The sequence below is a fragment of the Taudactylus pleione genome, unplaced genomic scaffold, assembly GCF_031769625.1.
Source record: "Taudactylus pleione unplaced genomic scaffold, aTauple2 ptg000265l, whole genome shotgun sequence".
In the NCBI taxonomy this organism is placed as follows: Eukaryota; Metazoa; Chordata; class Amphibia; order Anura; family Myobatrachidae; genus Taudactylus; species Taudactylus pleione.
Genome location: NW_028284667.1, coordinates 9495338 through 9520041, shown reverse-complemented (window position 1 = coordinate 9520041; position 24704 = coordinate 9495338). Strand labels below are relative to the sequence as shown.

Here is a 24704-nt window from a genome sequence, read left to right as displayed (position 1 = left end):
ATAATGGGCCTGATTCAGACCCACTCGCGAGCGGCTGTCCGCTCGCAAGTGGGTCGATGTTATGCACTGAGCATGCGCACGACGGAGGGAGCTCCGTCATGCGCCAGACGCGACGAGCGAAGGAAAGTCCTTCGCTCGTTGTGTCTGATCAAGGGGGGCGTGCTGTCGATGTTGATTGACAGCACGCCCCCTTTGGTGGAACGGGAACGCCTCCCATCAGAAGCCGGCCCACTGACATCACTAGTGATGTCAGTGGGGGTGATTTTGGCTCTGATAGAGCCAAAATCACTCCGGAGCTTGCGGTTGAAAACCTCAACCGCAGGCTCCGGCTCGCTGTTTCGATGGTCGCGATGGTCACGACCATCGCGGCCATCAAAATGCACGCTCGTATAGGCTGTGGGTGGTGACCCACAGCTATACGAGCGTCCAGGAGGACGCTCCATTTTCATGGAGGGCGGCCCTCATTCAGAGCGTGCGCTCTGCTCAGAGCGTACGGCTCTGAATGAGGGCCAATGTTCCTTCTCTTAATGAAAATAGTCATGTTGGACAGTCTGAAATGAACGATAACTGCAAACGTGAGTGCGCATTTGTGATTATTGTTCATAGTTATAACACACAAACTGAATGATTTTATTTTTTTTTTTTACGATAACTACGTCGTTATCGACAAATCATTCAAAAAATCGTTACTTAAGGATTCCATGAGGACAGAGTTTGGGTGTAATGAATCAGCTTTGTATATGTAGACTTATCAATGTTAAAGGAACATTAATCCTAAAATACAATTGGCTTTATAGAAGACTGTATAGAAGATAGTAATGGACAACCTAATACACTTTAGGGTCAGCTGTCTAGAACATACTATCCTGGCAATACAGCAGATTTTAATAAACAGAAGCTGCTTGTGCGTTCTATTCCAAACCCTGTGCGGATAAGACTCATTTGAAGGGAAAAGGGTGCATGAAAAGACTCTCGACGCTACAGTCACGGCATGGCGCGACGAATAGGGCTGTTTAGCGCGCAAGGAGGCTAGATGTAAGAAGACACATCTATCTGAAATTCAACATTTGGAAACATTTTGCAGAAATATTCATATTTTTAGAAACCCTAAAATCATTAATAGGCAACAAGCAGACTTGGAGCTGCTTACTGCCTTCCAAGCCTTCACTTACAGCTCCTACCTGCTGTTTTGCCTGGTTTGTATGTTATAGACTAAACGTTACATGCAGCCCTTTTTGAATACTAGAGGATGCTGACCCTAAGGTGTATTAGGTTGTCCATCACTGCGAATAAGACTCATTTGAAGGGAAAAAGTAGCACAAAAAAATGCTTGGCGCTACAGAGTCACGCAGTGTTCATGCGTTGTGTAATGTGATTTGTAGGACACGGAAGATAGATTTATTTGGACACATCTGTACGTTCTGTTTATATTTTCTGTATAGCTGCAAATCGGGGCTTTGACACACTAGGGATAAAATGGGAAACCGGGGCTGTGGGCCAACCAGAGTAATCTCTGGCCAGAGTAATGCAGCTTCTCATTGTCCCTGACGCTCATTTGCCCGCTGAGCTAATTGTGGTCTGTATTACTCTGGCCAGAGAAGAGGATGGTAAACGATAACATTTATTTTCAAAGAGTTGTCATCCTGGTTTACTTCTCCTAAGAAGATACCAAGAATGGTAGTCTACATACAGAATCCGTTAATTATAAACATATTATTCTTTTAGCTGTTGTGGTCTTTCAGGATATTCAGTACATGACCTGATAAGAGAGAGAGGTATTTTTTCCATTACACTTCTGCCCTCAATGATTTCTTTGTTACTTACTCAGGGTTACATGAAACATGCTACTTTTATGAAATGTGCGTGGCTCTTCACTTTTTATTGTTTTTAACCAAAAACCTTTACTTAAATGTGTCTTTTAGGCAAGTGCAAAACATGCCTATTCTCCTTTATGGTTAGTATTTAGTGATATTCCTATCATAAATGCATAGAATGTACAATTCAGATTGTTTCAAATAAACTTAAACCCAGAATTCTTAGTATTACTCAGTTATTTTTCACATAGGAACAATTTTGATGTTTTAATTACTTTTTTTTTTCTTTAAAGTAAACAGTTTTTTTGCTGCAGTTTATCGTAACGAGAACTGGTCTCAAGGTGGTTTTTTTTTTTTTTTTTATCTGCTTTACAACAGTAAACATTGCTCTACCAGCTGTGTTACAATAATGTTTAAATAACCTTTATCTAGTGAGTGGAAATGCTGTCTGTTATGTTTTCAGTCTCTGAAACTTTTTTTTTTTTTTGTAGTACTCTATGGATTGTAATTATCAAGGAAACAAGTGTGTACAGTAGGGGAAGCAATCGGGAAGCCGACTGTCTAAATACCGTCAGCCGGCTTCTCGACTGTCATATCCCGGCAAGGGTGAAATGCCGGGCGTCTAGATGTAGACGCCCGCATTTCCCCGACGCCGGGAGACCGGCGCCCGGCATCCCGATCGTAGCGATGCCGGGCGCCGCGAGCGGACAGCTGCGCTTAGGTTTAGGGCTCCCGGGGGGGACTTAGGGTTAGGCACCCCCCCCATCCCGGGAGGGTTAGGGTTAGGCTAGGGGGAGGGAGGGTTAGGGTTAGGCACCCCCCCGGAGGACTTAGGTTTAGTCAGCGGGGAAGGGGGTGGTTAGGGTTAGGCACTTGGGGGGGAAGTTAGGGTTAGGCATCCCTAAGGAGGGTTAGGGGGGTTAAATTAGTACATACTTGCCTATCCACGATCGGGATTTCCAGAGCTGTCAGGTTTCCGCTGCTTCTAACTCTGCTCTTGTCGGGCTGCTGCTGACGGGAATCGAACCATGCGGCCGGCGGTATTTCATACCCATTCCTACAGTAGTTACAGATTTTCTTTTTTTTTTTTTTTTTTTTTAATCCAAGCCTGTTAAAATCGGAACAGGGCCAAATGTAAAAGGTCCTGAGTTCTCTACGATTTTGTTGTGGGATTTAAAGTGTTGTGTTTTTAAGGGCAAAACCAGGTTGAATTTTCCTTTTAAAAAAAAAAAAAAAAATGCCACTTTGAATCCTGCTGAAAAAGAAGTAACTATTAAATTTGGCCCTTTATCTAAAATACTTTATTAAATGTGAATAATTGTCAGGGAGCGTGGCCTGGCTAAGCATGGATTAGGATGCGAGTCACTCCGCTTTCCAGCCTGAATATCCTGCGGCTTATCCTGTGGGTAGACTCCTGCTTGTAACCTTTTGGTCTACACAGTGGGGTGTTTACTCCACAGTTCCTCCGTGCTCTCTACTGTCCCTGGTTACAGTTCCTCCGGGCTCTCTACTGTGCCTGGTTACAGTTCCTGAGTGTCATGACGGAGATTGGGGTATAAGGGCGTGGCTTCGTCTCTGCTGTAGTTCCGTTCGTCCGCAGTGTCTTCCTGGTGTGTTTGGTGCGAATTGGACGCTTACTTCTCCTTGCGGACGACCTGTGTCTGTTGCTCTGGACTGGTGGTGTGAAGCTGTGACCTGACTAGCGCACCCACCGCCATCATGCATGGATCTCCTTCTGTATGGACAGCTACTTGCAGGGTATGTGCTCTAGTAGTAGTAAGCTACTTACCTGCTTCCATGCTGCTGTATTCTTACCACCACCTGGCCCGGTAGTGTTGTAACTCCTGAACTACTTCTTTCCGCTGGAGGGATGACGTTACTGTGCTTCTTGATTTTACTCCTCACACATTGTTCTCGAGTCATAAGTCCACCTTGGTTGGTGCCGGGCAAGTTCTCCCACACTGCTCCTTCTCAGGACTCTGGCACTGCTGCTGCTGGCTCTGCAACTTTCTCTAGACAAAGTCTGTTTGCTTTGCCACCTGAACCTCCAGCAGTTGGTATGGAAAAGTTGCTGCAAGCTATCATGGTATCTGAGAAGTGGGTGACAGACCGAATTGCGGAGGTCCAAATTGGTATTTCCCTTATCTAATAAGATATGCATTGGTAAGACACAAAATCTTATTTTTACTTTAGAAAACAATGCGGCACATCTACCTGGCTGGCTGACTTTTGAAACCCAGATTATAGCGTTTCATCAGAAACTCACTGATATTATGGGCTGCTTTTGTAGCAATAACATTAGTCTGCTCAGTTTGCCTGAAAAAAGAGTTGTGCTCACAGCACTTCCTAGAATCCTGGTTAACTACCACATGGACAGGATGTGTTTACTCCTCAATTTGCTATTGAAAGGGCTTATCGAATACCTACTAGGGCTTTCCCCCTGTGGGCTCTTCCAAGGACTTTTAGAACCAAAATTGTGCACTACAAAGACCGTGACACTATTCTCAGTCTTTCTAGGGCCCAAGGTCATTTAGTTGCTATTTTCCAAGACTTTTCCACAGATCAAGAGTCCAGAGCACGATTTGTTCATGTTAACAGATGTTTACAGGATATACTACTACCCTCTGCTTTGCTTTTTCTTGCTGCTTTGTGGATGGTGTTGGAAGGAAGATCCTACTTTTTTGATTCCCTTAATGCAGTTGCATCTTGGCTCGATTGCCAGATTTTGAGACTGAATGGTTCCCTGGGCTGACTGTTTCATCTGAGTATTCCACTATTTTGCTACCTTGCATCTTAGGAATTTACAGTATCAATAATATAACATCTATTTTGAAGCTTGTTGCAATATGTTGCCCTGCTGGTTTATAATTCTCTGTATTTCCCTGTTTTATTGCTCCTACCTATGCTGGGGTACACACCTGAGCGATGGCTGGCCGTCTGATGGGCTGACCGATCTAACGGTTTGGTAAGAGGTATGTACAAACAATATGCTGCATACACACTTACCAATACACCACCTGACATGTCTGGCCACAGGAATCAGTAGTGACGTCATTGTCAACGGAACCTGGGTCAGCATATGGGTGGTCGGCTGTACAGACAGCCAGATGTACCAATATATCTGCATCAGCTGTGCTGCACAGCTGACCAGATATGTCTGTGAACAACATTGCTCAGACATCTTCTGTATACACAGATGCACTATTCGATATGTCGTTTGTCGGCGGATTGAACAACATCGCATAGTGTGTACCAGCATAAGTCTGGGATTTATATTGTTTGCTGTTTCGGAGTCTACCATCGGCTCCATATTCCTTGACTGGCTGCGCCATGGTCTTAAAGAGCGCAAGTGTAGCTGCCCCCACATTGCCACCTAGTTGTGGATTTGACCTACCCTTTTTGGGGTTTGGTATGTGGGGAGTTGGATTTTCGAAAGTGTTAACTGTTGTTTTTTTATTTATTATTATTATTATTTATTTGTTTTTTCTTACACACTGGACTGATTGTATTTGTTGGTGAGACACTTGCTGGCATATATAGTTTTGGGTTACCCTGTGGTTAGGGGTGGCTGTCTTCTGCTGGCTGTTAGACTATTTTCTATAGTAAAGGTTGTCATGGAATGTTCGTGGGCCTAATGATAAGCCTCCCCTTTGTCCCTCTAGCACTGTATTTAGTTCTATGGTTCTTTCTCAGTGTTGTGAATTCCTGGCTACTTTCCCTAATGTTCCCGTGATTTCTGTTGGATATTTTAACTCTGTATTAGGCCATAACGTAAATGGTAGGCGGACTTATAGCCCCCACTCCATCCCTTCACACATGCTGGGTCATTCACATTTCCAGTGTGATCACTGAGATGCTCCTTCCTCCCTGTCTACCCCATCTGTGTCACACCTGTTTGTCTGCCCCTCCCATGAATGTAAACTCTTACGAGCAGAACACTCTATCATCTTGTGCTTCTCCTTACTTTCTTTCATCTACTTCTTACTCCCCACTAGGGCACCTAACACTTGGTTGTTTAGCTTTGTTGCTTATCTGGGTGTTATGGTCGCTAATATAGCAATGTATATTATCCTTGTCCTCATCCTGTATTGTACTGTAAGTCAGTGGTCAACCTATTTGTTAATGTACTTTGTAAGGCGCTGCGGAACATATGTGGCGCCATATAAATAGATGTTGATGATTGGTTTAGTGAATTCATAGCATCATAATTAGTGTTCAGTGTTACTCCTGTTTCACCTCTTCCCACCACTCTTTTCTAGGAATGACTTGGTGTTTGTCCTGAGGGGTTTTGGGTCACTCCACAGCCATTGACCCATAATTTGCGTTTCCCCAGGGGAGCAGGTTGATGCAGATGGCGACCGCTTCCGAGCTCCTCGCGACCAGCCAAGGATTGTCTTACTGTTAATCCTATTGGGGTTTCTCTTCCTTTAGTTTTGGATGCATTTAAGGCTTTGCTCGGTGTAGTTTGATTTCCAGTGTGGCTCAGATCAAGATGGTTAAGTTGGAGCAGAGGTATCGCGTCCTGGAGTAGAGGTACACATTTATTCTCCTGTCGTCCGGCAGGGTAGAATGGCATGTTGTCTATGAAGAATGGACTGACTTTCTGCTTGATGATAATTCTAAGTGCAGGCTTCTCCTCATGTTTACTATATTCAGGTGGACATGGCTAGTAAATTTATGGCCTATATGTCGAGAGCTGATTCACTCCTCCCACTGTGCATGGACTCTTTGATGCTGTGGAAACTGCATGTACTGATACTCCCTCTATTGCTATGGTGTTTTCTGAGTAATTTGCTTGAGTTTATACTACCTAGGCTCATTATCTGTCTGGCTTTTTGGATATTTATTTGGATCAAATCACCCTCCTGACACTGCTGAGTCCAGTAAAATGTATTTGGACCCCCCTGTCTACCTTGACGAGGTGGAGGACACCAAATCATTTCCATTTGGTAAATAGTCTAGGTTTGATGGACAAACCATTGAACTGTACAAGACTCATTGAGGCTTGACTGAATGCCGGCTCCTTGCCTCCTTCTATGGTGTAGGCGTTTTATTGTAGTGCTCTTCAAGCCTGGAAGGGATTCGGCTTATCTGGAACCCTACCACCCAATATCCTTTTTCTAGCTATGTGAAAATACTAGCCACATTGTTCCTTTATAATAGGTAGGGGCACTAGGTAGGGTTGTCCACTGTTGCCCTCATTGTTAGAGCCCTTTGCCTGTGCAATTAGTTTTCCCTGCTGTCTCTGAGCTAATGGTCTCAGACTGTGAGGAGATGATTGCACATTATGCTGATTACATGTTGCTATTTTTGTCAAGTATGCAGCGTTCCTTGCCATCTCTTGCCAATGGTTGACGATTTTGGTTCTTTTTTGTGTGATATTTAATTGGGATATGTCTGGTATTTACTTTACTCCACTTTCTCTATACCAGAGTCTTATGCTATGCCCTTGCGCTGGTCAATGTAGTTTACGTATTTGCACGCTCTAGTTTCTTCCCTTTTCTGTGCCATAGCAGGAGATGTGACCTTTCATTTGGATTAATATGCCTCTAAAACGCAGTGTACTGGTCGAGGAATGGGGATTTGGCTCTTCCCGATATGAGGTGGTACTATGTGGCTGCTCAGCTGACACATTTCCTGGAGCAGGTTTCTGCACCACAAGGTGGGGATATGCTGCTTCATTTATATCACTTCAATTTCTACTTGCTGGATCCTCCCTTGTGGGTCATCCCCCTATGCTGGTGCAGGTGTGTAGAGTTTGGCAGGCGGCATGCAAAAATAATGGGTGACTCTAGTATTGATCCCTGTTCTTCGCTGTGGAACAATACTGTTTTTTTTGTTTTGTTTTTTTTTTCCTGAATTTTAGTCTGGAGGGTCTTAATGGCTGTCTTGTAACATGTCCACAGTTGGCCAGCTTTATTGGAATGGGGTTTTCCGGTCCTTTTTGGTCAGCTCAGTACTGACTGACTTGACTCCTTACTCCATTTTATAGATAGCTGCAGCATTCGTTATGTGCTCAGTGGAGGGGAGATGTCCCTGTCCTATCGGGATCACCTGCAAACCCTTCTCTCTAGGAAATGTATCTCTATTTACTCTTCTCTATTGCTCTGCTTTGGAGAAGGGGCATCGCAGTCCTTGAGATACAAGTGGAAGATTGATCTTGGGTCATTGGAAGAGGATTGGTTCTTTCTGCTTCGATCTCCCAGCACAGCCGCTGCGCATGCCAGATTCCAGCAGATTACATTATAGCTACTTCAGTGTGTACTGGACTCAAGTGGGTGTTGGTTGATTTGGTTATTTGGCCACTACCTCTTGCCCAAAATGTGGCTGGTTTTTGGCATCTGTTGTCATCCTGACCCTTGATTGCTAATTTGGCTGCCTACTGGGGAGTTGTGCGGTGGGAAATGGGATAAACATTCCTTTGCAAGATCCTAAAGTGTGCCTATAAAATTTGTTCTCTTTGAAACTTTCCTGTTATGCCTTGGATCCAGAGGCCTCCCTCGACTGTTATTGTCCTGTGCGTGTCTCAGAAGCCAAGTTTTGCTATTCCTATTGAGTTTTGTATGCTTTTATAACTTAATAAAAATACTTATATTGTAAATAATTGTCAGTTGACAGGAGTGGATTGAAATATCCCCATTTGTTAATGTTCCATGGACTGACAGGTTTTAGTTGTATATTTTTATGCTCCTTCCTCTATTTTAATTTGAGCAAAATCTCAACACAATCCTGCACTAAGTCTGTGGACTGAAAAATAAATATATAATTGTACAAAGGAAAATCCATTTAAAAAGGGATGTAAAGCAATAGCTAATACAAGAAAGGGAATTTCAGTTTGCTTTTAAAAGAAAAGAAAATAACTTTGTTGGTTGAATGGACTCCTATCTTGTTTATCTAATGTGTGTGTATGTATATCTGTGTGTGTGTATGTATGTGTTTATCTCTATCACACGTCTTTTGTTTTATTTTTTACATCATTGGGAAATGCCATTCAACTTGAATATGCTTAAACAGAAAAAAAAAACCCTTAAAAAGGTTATTTTAACAAATACATTAGATATATGGCTTCAACTAAGAAATGTTTGTTTTTTTTGATCATTCAAAATGTTGCTTTTTCAGATGCAGCACAATTTTATAGCTTCATTTTCCGTTTGAATAGGCAGAATCATTTAAAATAGGCAATGGACTGTGTGTATATTTGTAGAAAGTGTGGTTACTCTGCTCCAGCAATTGTATGCACATACCTCTACTTATAATTAAAATGGTTATGCAACCATATTAATCCTGGAAGAAGATCTAGAAAACAGGCACTGGTGAAGGTCATGGACAAGTTTTAAGTATGGTCAGTCACGGGTACATTTAACTAAAACTATATTATAAACAACTGTGTAACAATTTCTAGATGAAGCAGAGCATTAACCCCATCACCCCAATGATATTTAGCCTCCTGCACAACTCTCCATGTCCAAGCCTCAGCAAGTTATGAAAGCCAACTTGGTATTTTACAATACAAAGTCACTGCAGCTGTTGCATGGGATAACTGAATTGGCTATACCAGTGGTTCTCAAACTCTGTCCTCAGGAACCCCCACACAGGTCACGTTTTCCAGGTCACCCAGCAGGTGCTCAGGTGTATTCATTACTCACTGACACATTTTAACATTTTCACAGGTGAAGCTAATTATTTTACTTGCGATTCTGTGAGGAGACCTGGAAAACATGCACTGTTTGGGCTCCTGAGGGCCGAGTTTGAGAACCTGTGAGCTATACTATGCCAGACATCCCTGGATTCGTTCTATTTGGTCCAGTCTGAATAACTGCTATGTTATTAAAGATCCTGCTTGCATTGTGTCTATTAGTAGGAAAAAATAGAGTAGGCCTATTTGCCTCTGGCAAATTTATCTTGATGGAGGTCCCGAAGACTTAATACTGGATTATTTTTTTTTTTATTTTTTTTTTATTACCACAGCTCTGCATTTCAGTGTGTGTGTTTTGTATACTATATGGACAAAAATATTTGGCCACACCTGTTAATTATTGAATTGCGGTGTTTCAATCAGACCCGTTGGCAGAGGTATATAAATTCGAGCGCCTAGGGTTAGGGTTAGGCCCCTGATCTCCAGTGAAGGGCAGTCTTAATGCTTCAGGATACGAGACATTTTGGACAATGCTATGCTTCCAAGTTTGTGGCAACAGTTTGGAGAAGGTTCTCTTCTATTCCAGCATGACTCTGGCCGAGTGCACAAAGCAAGGACTATAAAGACATGGTTTGGTGTGGAAGAACTTGACTGGCCCGCACAGAGCTCTGACCTCAACACCATCGAGCACCTTTGGGATGAACTGCAACGGAGATTGCAAGCCAGGCCTTCTCGTCCAACATCAGTGCTTGACCTCATAAATGCTCTACAGAATGGGAACGAATTCCCACACAAACTCCAAAATCCTGTGGAAAGCCTCCCAAGAACAGTGGAAGCTGTTATACTTGCAAAAGGGGGACCAACCACATATATTAAAGTGTATGTATTTGAATACAATGTTATTTTCCAAGGTTAATACCAAATTCAATCAGTGTTAAAACGCCTGCAACGGCACCTCATCTCGTACCCCTCACGGCCTGCTCTGAGCCCAAATTTGCACAATTTTGCTCGCAGCCTAATAGGGGCTTGTGTGCAAGTTTGGGGTGCCATAAAGTGCGGCTGTTGCCGCGATGACTCTCCCCCACGAACCAGTAAGTAAAGCTGGGTACACACCTAACAGATATATCTGTAGATGATGGTGGTTCATACACACTGAACAACCATCATATGCCGGGGGGCATTGCACCCCCCTCCCTGCAGCTTCTGCAGCAAGTGTACGGGCGGTTGGCTGACCACCCGTACACACAGCATGATGCCCCTATATGTCTGCAGATATATTGGGCATCGACTGTGCAGCACAGCTGACACACTGTCTGTGAATAACGTCGTACAGACATATCCCTGGTACACTCTGGCCGACGCACATAGAATCCTCTCTCCTCTCTCCTCTCTCTCTCCCATTCCCATTAAGAGAACTGTGTACTGTGAGGGAGTTGCTTGCTTCCACTTCACTTATTAAGTTATTGTAGTGTTAAGTTTTACAGTAAGACTAAAATGTCCTTCCTGTATGAAAATGAAGATCTTACAGTCCTGTGGCTATTAATGTACAGTGAGAGCATGCATGCCCATACATTTGTCAGAACGGGAAGCAGACTGCCTATATACCGGCAGCCGGCTTCCCGACTGTCTTATCCAAGCAAGGGTGAAAAGACGGGCGTCTAGATGTAGATGCCCGCATTTCCCCGACGCCGGGCGCCGCGAGCGGGCAGCCACGGGGGGGAGGGTTAGGTTTAGGGCTCCCGGGAGGGACTTGGGGTTAGGCACCCCCCCGGGAGTGTTTGGGTTAGGCTAGGGGGAGGGAGGGTTAGGTTTAGGCACTCCCGGGGGGGACTTAGGGTTAGGCAGCGGGGAAGGGGGTGGTTAGGGTTAGGCACTTAGAGGGGGGATTAGGGTTAGGCACTTGGGGGGGAAGTTAGGGTTAGGCACCCCTAAGGAGGGTTAGGGAGGTTAGGTTAGTGGATACTTACCTATCCACGATCGGGATTTCCAGCGCTGTCGGGCTTCCGCTGCGTCGCACTCTGCTCCTGTCGGGCTGCCGCTGACGGGAATCGAACCGCCGGCCGTCAGAACTGGCTAGTCTGCTACCACTGACTATTTGATAAACAGGAAGATGACCTCACTGAATCATCCAGACGAAAGAATTTTGTACACATGAATTTTTAAATAGTTACTTTTGTACCATGCCATTTGGAAACATTTTGTTGCACGATTTCCCAAATAAAGAATTATTAGACAATATATTATTCACTATCCTATAGGACAGTTCCCCTTTTATTTCATGTTTTTAAATAAAAATCAGCTACAATATTTTAAAGTAAACGTGTAAGTATTCAAAGAAACTGGATGTAGCTTTGCTCCATGTGTTAGATGACACCTGAAGCTTTGCATTGACGGCACAATCGCTACTCTGCGCTGCTCTATAGTTTCCTGCTAATCTACCTTTCCATCTTTATAACATGCATCCTTTTCCTCCTTTATACAACCAATGGACAGGGTACTACCTACCACAATATTAGTAATCTTATCTCCTGAATTAATTGTGCTGGTGTGAGCAGGAAGTTATATACCCTCTTCTCCGAACACCCCCTGAAATGCTCTCACCTGCCCTCAAATCCCAGATACATGTCTGTTTTAAATGCACTGAATAGTAATGAGATCCCCCGATTATGCCTGCTACTTAGACGACTCCTTTAATATGAAGTAGGAGGGAAACCTCTGGTTTGTAGTCTCTTGGGTTGTCTCACGACTATTTTCATATATGCGATCTGGCTCATCCAGGCCTAGATATACAGTGCCTTGCAAAAGTATTCAACCCCTTTGCATTTTTCATGTTTTGTTGCCTCACAACCTGGAATTAAAATGGATTGTTTGAAGGTGTGCATCATTTCATCTACATAAAATGCCTACAACTGTGAAGTTGTGATTTTTTTATTTTATATTGTGACTCAAACAACATTTAGGACAACATAACAGAAAACTTCAGCTTCCATAACTATTCACCCCCCTAAAGTCAGTACTTTGTCGAGCCACCTTTTGCAGCAATTACAGCTGCAAGTCGCTTTGGATAAGTCTCTACGAGCTTGCCACATCTTGCCCCTGGGATTTTTGGCCATTCCCCAAGGCAAAACTGCTTCAGCTCCTTCATGTTGGATGGTTTCCGCTTGTGAACAGCAATCTTAAAGTCTGATCACAGATTCTCAATTGGGTTGAGATCTGGGCTTTGACTAGGCCATTCCAACACATTTAAATGTTTCCCCTTAAACCACTCGAGTGTTACTTTAGCGGTATGCTTCCGGCCATTGTCCTGCTGGAAGGTGAACCTCTGTCCCAGTCTCAGATCACAGGCAGACTGAAACAGGTTTTGTTCAAGAATATCCCTGCATTTAGCACCATCCATCTTTCCCTCGACTCAAATTAGTTTCCCAGTCCCTGCTGCTGAAAAACATCCCCACAGCATGATGCTGCCACCACCATGTTTCACTGTGGGGATGGTGTTCTTGGGGTGATGGGATGTGTTGGGTTTGCGCCAGACCTAGCGTTTTCCTTGGTAGCCGAAAAGTTCAATTTTAGTCTATTCTGATCAGAGCACCGTCCTCCATACATTTGGGGAGTCGCCCACATGCCTTTTGGCAAACTCAAATTGTGTCTCATTATTTCTGGTCACTCTTCCATAAAGCCCAGCTCTATGGAGTGAATGGCTTATTGTGGTCATATGCACAGATACACCAGTCTCTGCTGTGGAACTCTGCAGCTCCTTCAGGGTTACCTTTTGGTCTCTGTGCTGCCTCTCTGATTAATGCCCTCCTTGCCCGGTCTGTGAGTTTTGGTGGGCGGCCCTCTCTTGGCAGGTTTGTTGTGGTACCATGTTCTTTCCATTTGATGATGGTGAATTTGATGGTGTTCCGGGGGAATCATCAAAGATTTGGATATTTTTTTTTATAACCCAACACAGAATTGTACTTCTCAACAACTTTGTCCCTGACTTGTTATGAGAGCTCCTTGGTCTTCATGGTGTGATGCCTCTTGCTTAGTGGTGTTGTAGCCTCCCTGGGGCCTTTCAGAAGAGGTGTGTTTATACTGACAGATCATGTGACACGTAGATTAGACACAGGAGGACTTCATTTCACTAATTATGTGACTTCTGAAGGTAATTGGTTGCACCAGAACTTTTGAGGGGCTTCATAGCAAAGGGGGTGATTACATATGCACATGCCAATTTTCAGAATTGTATTTATAAAGGTATTTTTATATATAGTTTTCTCATTTCACTTCACCAAATTAGACTATTTTGTGCAGAGCCATCACATAAAATTCAATTACATTACAACTTGTAATTTTTTTTTTTTTTGTAATTAAAAAGGTAAAAAGCGAAGGGGGGGGGGGTGAATACTTTTGCAAGACACTGTATATTGTTTTATTTATGCAGCTGTTTTTGTCATATTGAATTGAGCCATTTTGGTTTTATGCTGCAACATTTTGTTACTGACCTTTTACAGCCCTACTAGTCGTGTTGTACTCTTATTTGTTGCCATATTTGTTTTGTTCCAATAAAATATGTGTAAACAAAATATTGTAGAAGTGGGGTTTTTAAGCCCAAAACCCAGAAGTACATTTCATAGAAAAATGTTTTTTATACATGCACCTTGGGCTCCTTTTTACACTTAACCGGTGCTTGTTTTGTAGTTACATGTTGCTTGCAATTTGTATCTATAATGAATAAAAATCCAAATGTGCACATGGCAATTCAAATTGTTACAAAATTTATTTTTGACAGATGATTTGCATTTCTTTATTTATTATCAGAAATAACAATATTGCATGTATCAAATCTCAAAACCTGAATTTGAAATGCCTTTTTGGCCTAATATATGATCCAGTTCTTGGACCCTTACAAGACCTCTTGTCTGTGATGCACAAAGCGTGGTTCAAATAATCTGAAAAATATTTTAAAAATGTTGCCTATATCATTGTGCTTTGTTCAGAAATATGGAGTAAACTATGGACCTCATTCAGAGGCGGTCGTTAGATGCAAGCTGTCGCACTGAATCAGGGTGGCCGCTTGCATCCTGAACGGCCGCCACCTTGTCGATCGTTAAGCTGTGGGTTACCACCCACAGCTTAACAACCGGCAGGTTGATGGTCGAGATGGTGATCACCATCGGGGCTTACGACCAGACCCTAAGCTTGGGTCTAGGCACTCGTAAGCCCCAGGGAGCTTTCTGCTCTGAAAAAGCAAGAAGCTGCCCACTGACATCACTGATGTCAGTGCGGCCGCCCACAAAACGGCAAGCATTCCTTAAGGAACGCCTCCGTTTTGGAAACCACCCCCCCCCCCCCCCCCCCACCCAGCCCGCCTACCAAACGGGGGCAGCTGTCTTATCAACATCGACAGCCGCCCCTTTGGTAGCGAGCTCCGGAGCGACAGAGTTTCTCTGTTGCTCCGGGGCTTGCGTACGTGCAGTGCGGCCACTGCGCTTGCGCAGGCCTAACCATCGAGTCGGTTAGGAGCGCATCGGCGCTCGCGACCGACTCTGAATGAGGTCCTATGTGCTTTAGAGCAGGGCTTGACAAATTTTTTTTGTGCCTAAGTTAATGTGTCCTGTGAACCTTCAGATCTCTTCTTAATAGCATTTTAAGAATAGTTGTAAATCTGATCCTTATATGCGTATATTTAATTGGATATATATATATTTTTTTAAGCAGAGTCGGGCTCCAATATCTGCCAAACTGGTTGCAAACATGCTTTCTGTTGCTGGAGCTGATCACATAATCACCATGGATCTCCACGCCTCACAGATACAGGTATTCACTATTACTGTGCTCTGTTTGTAAGCATTACTTCCTAATTAAGTATATACCTGGGCAGAATAAAATATGCCTGATTCCAAAAGTGCTAATTTACACGTCCAGATCTTACACGATAATAGTTATTTCTTGTTTTGTATAATACTGTATTTTTTAAGGGATACTTTGTCATGAAAATTGACAACTCAGTTTTCGTGGGTAACACTTCAGAAACCAGAGGTTTAAGAGGTTACTTATCTCTGGTAAGTAACCGTATCGGATTATAGTTAATGAATTAGCCTTTGAATAGCTTTAATTATGCAATGCATGGTTAACATTCAACAAAAAAAAATACATTAGAATTAATAAGTCTTTTTTTTATTTTACTGCTCTGTATCTCCTTTCAGTGTTTTGTATTTTTCTTTAAATGCTTTCTGTAGTAAATACAAAGTAAAGTTTTTTTTGTTTTTTTTTTCCCAGGGTTTCTTTGACATTCCTGTAGACAATCTATATGCTGAACCTGCAGTGCTCCAATGGATTCGAGAGAACATACCCGAATGGAAGAACTGTATCATTGTATCTCCTGATGCTGGTGGTGCCAAAAGGTACTACAATTTTTAGGATCAATGGCAAACTGTCACTAACGGATGAATAGCTTCCATAGCATTCCTGATGATTATCATCCTTTATATGGTGCTACAAGGGGTCCGCAGCGCCTTTATAATGTACATAGACAAAAACAGTATGATCAAAACAAGAACAAAGTCACTTCCAGTAGAGAACGTTGCCGGACATGGTTTATAAATATTGCTGCATCAGCAGTCACTATACCTAAGGGATAGGTGCCATTAAAGGCAGTGGGGAGGAGATTATGTATCAGTGAGGGAAAGCTGAAGAGGGCCCTGCTCATGAGAGCTAATGAAACTAAATCTAGAAAATGAAACCGCTTCTTTAAGAATCCTATGTTAAATAAATCTATGGACACATGTGAAAGTGATCAGAAATTATATTCCTTTTCTTTACATTTTTTTTGTTTTTATGTATCTTACTTTAAAAACCATCATTGTCCACTAGAGGTCGCCAATTGACATTTAATACTTAGTTTGCAAATCGATACAGTACTGCTGTTCTCACTGCAGTAGTAAGTATTGGGCCCATTTATCATTCAGTATTTGAGGTAAAATCCCGAAAACGCACGTTTTCGGGGGTTTACCTCAAATACGAAGTATCCCCCGGATGTATAAAGGAGGGACCGCAGCAGGTATTTCCGATACCTGCTGCGATCCCTCCATTGCTGCTGGCAGTCACCTCCCCCATAGGTTTCTATGGGGGATGCGATGCTGCCAAATGTATCAATATCGGGACTGCGAAGCATTCTCTATTGGCACCAGCAGGTAACGCCATCTGAAGATAGCGTTAGCCGCTGTAGTGTATAGGCACTTACCGCATATCAGCCAGCGGAGGGATCTTCCAGAGCCCTCCGGCAATGGGCGCCGCTCATGTGCAGTCCGCGGGACTGCACATGCGTAGCAGCCCCGAATGCACTCCGGCCGTATCGCAGGAACGGGCTCCTTACTGGTTTTTTTAGCTCTTTTTTTGATGCACATTATTCTCTTAGTGTAATTAAACTATAGATGTGTCCTCATGCACCTAGCAGCAATTTGGCATGTGTACAAGTAAGACCTGCTAGGTCTCTTGCGACTCTACTTGCACCGAGCGTCTTTTTTGGCGTTGTCTTCGCCTCGAATTATACAAACCGCTGCATGAGACTGCACTGATAAATATGCAACACTTGTATATTTGTGTGTGACTGAGTCTGTATCTGCTGCATTGTAGCACTATCGAATATCGTAATGTAGCCTGAATTCAGGCTCCGTCGCGCACACATAAACAAGTGTCACATATGAAATTAATCAGTGAAGTGGTTTGTTGCTTCCGATTATGAAAAAGGGTTCGGTATTCAATGCCGGCGGTCAGAATCCAGACAGCCGGCATCCAGACAGGATTAGGATACAGACACCTGTCGGTCGGTATCCCAACTCTCTCCCTACTCCCTAACCCTCCCTTGCCGATGCCTGAACCTAACCCCTCCCCCTATTACCCAAACCTAACCTCTCCCCCTTAGTGCCTAACCCTTCTGCCTAGTGCCTAACACAGCTACTTACCTTCATGATTCCGGTGGTCGCGTCAGGATTCTGACAGGTTTTCGCAATTCCGGCATTCTGAGCGCTGGAATCACCGCGGTTGGGATTAAGATCGCATCTCTTGAGACGCTTGGCACAAGCCTTGTTACTCGGGACCTAACGAGAAGGGCTGATTCATGCCACTGCAGTAATAGTGTATGAGGACACACCTGTAATAGTGAATCTTCCTTTTAATATCAAGAGAACAGGAATTTCTGGATTAAATTTTATGTACTAACTTTTTTTAAGAACATGGGTTATGGTTATTTACCATTAGTCTTGTATGCTGGCAGTTGGTCCTGAACATTTTTTTCATTCTACAGCTTAATGTGACATTCCAAGCAATAATATATAAATGGCGTGGCCCTGTGTTTGTATGGACAGATTTGTGGAAAATTAGCCATTGGTGAAAGTGGGACCCATAACATTATTCTTCCTCCTCCCAACCTGCATGATTTGACACGGACTAGTCTATAGGTCTATGTTTCTATGCAGCTATCAAGTATGTTCTGAGATTGTTATAGCTGTGATCTGTTTTGTATTTAGTATTTTATTACCTTTGTCTCTTCACAGGGTGACATCCATTGCTGACAGACTGAACGTTGAGTTTGCGCTAATCCACAAAGAAAGGAAAAAAGCCAACGAGGTGGACAGGATGGTGTTAGTCGGAGATGTGAAAGACCGGGTTGCTATCCTAGTAGATGACATGGCTGACACCTGTGGTACCATATGTCATGCTGCTGACAAGTGAGTTTTCCTAACATCATTATGAGCTGAGAAGTAAATATAAATATGATTTGTTTCCTGTCAAATATAATTTTACCCAATATCATCTCCCCCCCCCCGCCCCAATGATCAGAGCCTTTAAGGTTGCTGCTACAACATTGAGAGCCAAGGGGGCCGCTGTAGTGATGTCCAATTAGTGCCTCTGCTGCAAACTCCTGCATGATGGAGTCTGGATTTGAACGGCTCTTGGCTGTAACTGCTGGGCCAGGAAACGATGCAGTCTGAGGGCTAGTTTCCTCAGGCTACAAGGGGTATCTTTACAAAAGGAAATTCTAATCGATTAAAAATTCGATTACACACAAGATTTTTTTTATATTGATTTTTTTATCTATAAAAATCAATTTTTAGTAAATTTACCCCTAACAGTCTTTTTTTTTTTTTTTTTTTTTTGACTTTCGTGGTTTTGCAGGAGATGTGCTTAAAAATTACTTTAAATTACTCGCAACCAGGAACTGTTATTTTATAGTATCAGTGTATTCTCTTTATACAGTCTCCTTTTTAAGGCCCCACTCGAGGCGAAAAGGCTTTAGAATGGGATCATAATGGCGTATACTGAATTATCAAATCCATCTCGGGCTGTTAAAGGTTTCATGCCACAGTGATGAGCCTTTTTTTTATTATCTCTCCTCAGTATAATGTTTGTTCATAAATTTTTATTAAATATTTTTATTTGAGTTTATAAGCCACTCCAAAAGAGAAGGCTTCTGAAGAATTACATTTTCCTTTTGAGAGTTATGGCTCCTAGGAACTACAGCAAAGAAATATCCTAACATTTTCTTGTCTGTTTTCAAAATCAAACTATGGAACCTTCTTCCACTTGGACTTTGGCCTTACTTATTTCATAGAAATAAATGCATACACATCTCCCCTAGGATATGGAGTTAATCATTTATTCTTTCCTTTGTCCAACAATATAATTGCAGTCATATTCCCAAGTAAACAAATCCGTTTTGAAACTGATCCTCTTGGCCTGTGGAGATTAGGGAGTCCCAAAGAGCAAGAGCAGCATGATAAACCAGCACAAGTTGTGAAATATATTTTCGGTCCTCCTGAAAGAAAATCCATAACACTTCCGAGTTTGAATTTTTTAAAGACTAAATAAACCTCCCACCCCCAAATTTCTCATTTAAAATGGCTGCCATCCTCCTCTTTAAGGTTCAACTTCAGAGCAATGTACAATTTATTTTTTAATGTTGCAAATCAAACATTTTTATGAATTACTATAACAATTTTACGGTCATTTCAAGTCTACCCCATAGCCTGTCACATGCTTATCTGCACAAAGAGAGTGAGGAATGTTGGCTACAATTGAGAAATTCTGTGAGTCCGGAGGCACATGGTTCACATTTAAATAGTGATCGGGTATCATTCGGGACTCCTGATCACTAATTGGACAGGAGGAGAGAACAGTCTAGTAGAGCTGGCTATCACCATTCATCATAATGGTGTCCCAGTGGCCGCAGAACCAAACCGTAAAGTGTATATATTTGGTATTCCTGTAACCATTACAAGTAACAGAATTTAAAAAAAAAAAATTTTTCATGGATTAAATTATTTTTTATTTAAATTAATCTTGTTTTAAAATAATCCTTTCAAATGCTATCTGTTATTTATGTATGTATGTGTTAACATTTTTATGTCTATTTTCAGCGCTAAGGAACCCTTGCAGTGCTTTATAAATAAAAGATAATTATGTTTACATTTTTTTAAAAATATGCTAATATCAAGAGAGCACCTATCACTTTTGTTTTAACAAAACTAGATTGGGTACAGCAAAAAGTTGTGGGTTTTTTTTTTTCTCTCCCAATTAGTATTTTTGCATAATAGACTAGGGTCTTGTGAACCCCTGTCCCTTTTTACTGGAACCACAGAAGTGGCAAATCCAGGTGTTTTAACCCCCGCCATTGACAGAGCACAGGAAGAGCACCAGTGGTTTCAGCACAGGGCTGTTATCCATGCTTATCGCATTGACTATACAAGTGCTCGATGTTAAAACATCTATATGTGCACTGTGTAAGAGAGCACAACTAATTACTATCCGTGCAAGTATTAAATGCACAAACTTCAAAACAGTCCCATTTTAGGCAAGGGGATATGTTGATCGCCATATTTTGCAACTTCTGTATGAATTAACCTGTGTTCAATCTATACTTCTACTTGTTTGCATAGTGTTTAGTAAAGTCAAAAAATAACTAAAAAAAACAGAGGTACAGATGAATATCTGGTTAAAATGGGTCTTTAGTGACTTGCAGTTGCCTAGTTCAGTTATCTCTGTGACTCTGTGCTGTATATCCTGACATGTTATGTGCAAATCAATTTTATATATTTAGATAATGGGTGATTCAATTCATTGTGAGGTTCCTCTAGTATATTCAAGTTGGGAACATTGCTTATATTTGATAATGCCTCATAAAGGTGCAAGGACAAATGAGCAGTGTTTTACTTACAAAATACCAGCTGGACCTCGCACTAAATTGAAGTGCCCCATTATTATGATCTGTAATCAAGAGTTGTGTTAGAAACTATAGCATTAATAGATTAAGGAAATGGAAGTCTTTCAAATAAAGCAGTACTGACCAAATTCATTTATGGCTAAGCAGAGAAAGTAATTCTGGTACAGTTCAATCTCTTCTAAAGTAATAATTTTTTTCCTACTTAGTTTCACTGTGCACCAGGTCAGATCAGAATCACATGACTATGCTACCTTTTTATACTTTTGTGTGTTTTTTCTTAGTTCTTAGTTTTTGTTTTTTGTTCTAGTTTTGCTTTTCTATTTATGTAATATTTGTAAAACCTGCAATAAAAATGTCTGTCTTCTCTCTTGTAAAAGATTACTCTCTGCTGGTGCCACAAAGGTTTATGCAATTTTAACACATGGCATATTCTCTGGTCCTGCCATTTCTCGAATCAATAATGCCGCGTTTGAGGCTGTAGTTGTAACCAACACAATCCCACAAGAAGATAAAATGAGACACTGCTCAAAGATCCAGGTACTGAAACTAATATAACTTTCCTGTAAATAAGATTATTTATTTTTATTCATAATATTGTTCAACATTTGCATTTATACATGAATTCTAAATGAAGATAATGAAACTTATAAACTGTACTGTTGATCATTGACAATCAGAGGTGTGCCAAACCAGACCAAAACACCTGTAGAGAGAAGGTGTGCTTGGGAGCTGCTGATACATAAGGTCCTAGCCCCCTGTGCATATAATATTCAAATATACTTACAGCGCTACACCTAATGTTTATCATTTGAGTAATCTTAGTTTACCATATTAGATGTACACAGCAGGTTTAGCGCTGTAAATCGTATTGTTGAATAAGATCATTGACCTATCTGGATCGTCTGCTCTAGTCATGAAACTTGTACATGGTCAGATTTCGATTACCTCCTTACCTATGATGTTAGGATGCACTTTCCCCTGGAAGAGGAACCTTTGAGAGCTCGAACAGAAGTTCTCTGGGTGTAACTGCTGTGCACACAGGTATTGAAGGACAACACTTTTTAATGCATAGGTAATTTTGATTTTGTTTAAGGAAAACTTTTCAATATATTTACACATCTAAAAGCACTTACAATACTTTATACTCCGCTCTCATATGCTACATAAGCTTTCTCATTGAACAACATAATGTTTTGCAGAGCTCTAACTGTTGCTCAATGGAAACAATTATCAGAAATGGACAGTATTGCATTATTATTTGGAACCCTAATAAAGTATTACTTAGGATTTGTTGAAATACAGCAAACATTCCTTGTGCAATAGATTTTTACACCAGTGTATTAATTTCTCACTAATTTGGCGACTATTACCCATACCAGGTTTGGTGTTCACTGGTGCAAAAGGTAGCAATCCTATTTTTACTACAGATGACTTTTTACTATGGTATTACAATGTCTGACAAAGCAAGCCTTTGCTGTCCATCTGTATGGTTTATTTATTACCAATTATTTTATATAGCGCGCACACATTCCGCAGCGCTGTATGAGCAATTGTTGTGGTTTGGAAATGTGTGAAGGGTTTTCAGAAATGTCTAGTTTTCCATTAACAGCAAATATGAATAGAAAGGTGGCTTTTTTTAATGGCAAACGTTATAGTGTGTAAACCCATTGTGTGTAACCTCTCCTTATTTATGATGGCTCATTTACAATGTAGTCTCCACTTATCTGAGTTGTAATTATTGTGAATCTTCCTTGCTACTTAATATCATTTTCAGTGAAGAGCTACAATTTAGTAAATATAAAATGGAGGTCTTGTGTTAAACCTTTGTAAATGCAGTATTGTTAATTTTTAATATTTACTACTACTATTTTCTTTCTAGGTGATTGACATATCCATGATTTTGGCAGAGGCGATTAGAAGGACTCATAATGGCGAATCTGTGTCGTACCTCTTCAGCCATGTCCCATTATAAACTGTTTGCTCCCTGCATGCAACAGTCATCTGCTGTTTCTTCTTTTTTAAAAGCAAAATTAACCAAAAGCCCAATAATAAGCCTCTTTGCAGTTTTAGAAACTGTACCTTTGTGCCCCCATCCTTGGAAGAGTGCGGCTTAGCAAGAAGATAGTGTTTTGAATGCTTTCTGTTTATGGCAGTGCTGAAAGCAATCCCTCAGTCCAAACTGCTCATACCTTTGTTTATATTTAATAAAACCTCTGTGGATGTTTTGGATACAATTAATGGCTGTGTACTTGCACAAGATGATTTATCGGTGAATGTCACCTGATAGTTTTGACACTTTGAATGTTACCTTTTCCAGTGAAAGGCTTTTGGAGATTTGGGTTGTGTGGGAAGGGTAGGGATAGGATATTGGGAGAGAAATCTTATTTTGTACTATTTGCAGTTCTTAATATTGGCAGATGTATTATCTACAGTAGATTGTGCTCTCTAAATTATGGGCTAGGTTATGGTGTTCAAATTATTAAACTTTAAAGCTCAACTCCACCCAAAACTAGCAAATTAAAAAAAAATTCTAGTTAAGCTAAACTATGTAATATGAAGTTTTACAAACCTGTGCTCTTTAGGCGTATTGAAGGACACTGCAAGACCAGCTTGCAGTAGAGCTACCAATGGAATGGACCTTGCTTAGGCTGTAAGCTCATCCCCCTATTGAACCTTCCATTTGCGCAAACGCGAAGTTCAGTAGGGAAGGGTTTTAACGGCCTCAGGAAAGGCCTGCCCAAACCGGAGTGAGTATTATCAGAGTGTAAGGAAATCTTCCAGTGTTTCTTGTTTGACATTTTGGGTGGAGTTGCCTTTAAACATTAGTAAAGTCTTACTTGTTAAACTGTCTGTACCCCAAATTTCCCCATGCTATTGTGATTTTAAGTCATGACCCATTCATGCTTTTTGCAGTGTAAATGAACATATATTTTCAACTCCTTATGTATTTCTATGTTCACAATTTGCCTAAAAAGGCATCGGGAGTACATTTGTCCATAAGCAACACTGAGACTTGTAACAGCTGCCCAAAAAGAGAGTGCACCCTAACTTGCCTCCTTGAGATCGCATCGGAAGCCACAGGTCGGCATATTCCATATTTAGTGAACTCTTTGCAGGCAAGTGAGAATAGAGTATGTTTTTATAAAGTTCCATATCTGTTACCAATGTGTTCTGTAAATATTTACTGCTTTGGTAATACAATTACATCGACCACACACATCTATGAGCCTTTCCATATTGCCTCTCACTGTTGATTGCTCATTATAAAAAGCAATAGTTTCCTCAAATGAAATACATCTATTAAAGTGTCATTTTCTTTTTTTTTTTTTTTTTAAGGGTGTGCATTGTTAACCTTTTGCCATCTTATGCCAGCTAAGTTATTTGAATAAGTTGTTCTCTATAGAGAACACAGTAACAAACAGAATAGAACATTTATTGTACCAAAGCTGAATTAACTCAGAACTGTACAATGCATTACCTCTTGTGAGTTTTTGTTTTGTTCCTGTTTTTGTTTTTGTTTTGTTTTTTTCTCTATTCTATTTTTAATGTTTTTTAGTGTTTCTTTTCCAAATGGGTGTCTGTTGCAGTTCAGTTGAAAAATACTATTTTTGCTTAAACATCAATAAATTGTAAGAGTTTTATGTGGACCAATTTGCCTTACTGGTCTTTTATTTGTTTTTTTCTGTAATTATTTGCGTTTTTTTTTTTTTTTTTTTTTGTTCATTCTTAATTATTGAAAATTTCAAATTGTGTCAATAGTGGTTTTGCATGAATACATATTGGAGTAGTACCCACAACCTTGGACTGACAGGCATTCAGGAAGCTGCCATTGCTAAAATTGTAATTTTTGAATACATATCAAGATACTTTGTCAGGTATTATGACGTTAAAAACAGAATTCTACACCATATACGTTCCATATATTAAAATTATTATAATTTTGCGGTTTGCTTACTTGTAGAACACATTTCAATCATAGGTCTACAAATTGCAGAGTTTCTTGGCCTGTGGTACATTTTTATTTGTACATACTGTATGTGTCTAATCA

At 41.1% G+C, this 24704-nt stretch overlaps 1 protein-coding gene across 1 annotated transcript in view; it reads left to right on the top strand.

Moving 5' to 3' along the window:
- The window catches only part of PRPS2 (phosphoribosyl pyrophosphate synthetase 2), a 46233-nt gene extending 21930 nt beyond the window's left edge, over positions 1 to 24303 (top strand). The window contains exons 3-7 of the mRNA XM_088481176.1: positions 15154 to 15252; positions 15715 to 15839; positions 17991 to 18164; positions 21034 to 21193; positions 22536 to 24303. Of these exons, the coding sequence (XP_088337302.1) occupies positions 15154 to 15252; positions 15715 to 15839; positions 17991 to 18164; positions 21034 to 21193; positions 22536 to 22628 (651 nt within the window). The 3' untranslated portion in view covers positions 22629 to 24303. The remainder of the gene's footprint in view (positions 1 to 15153; positions 15253 to 15714; positions 15840 to 17990; positions 18165 to 21033; positions 21194 to 22535) is intronic.
- The last annotated feature ends 401 nt before the right edge of the window (positions 24304 to 24704 follow it).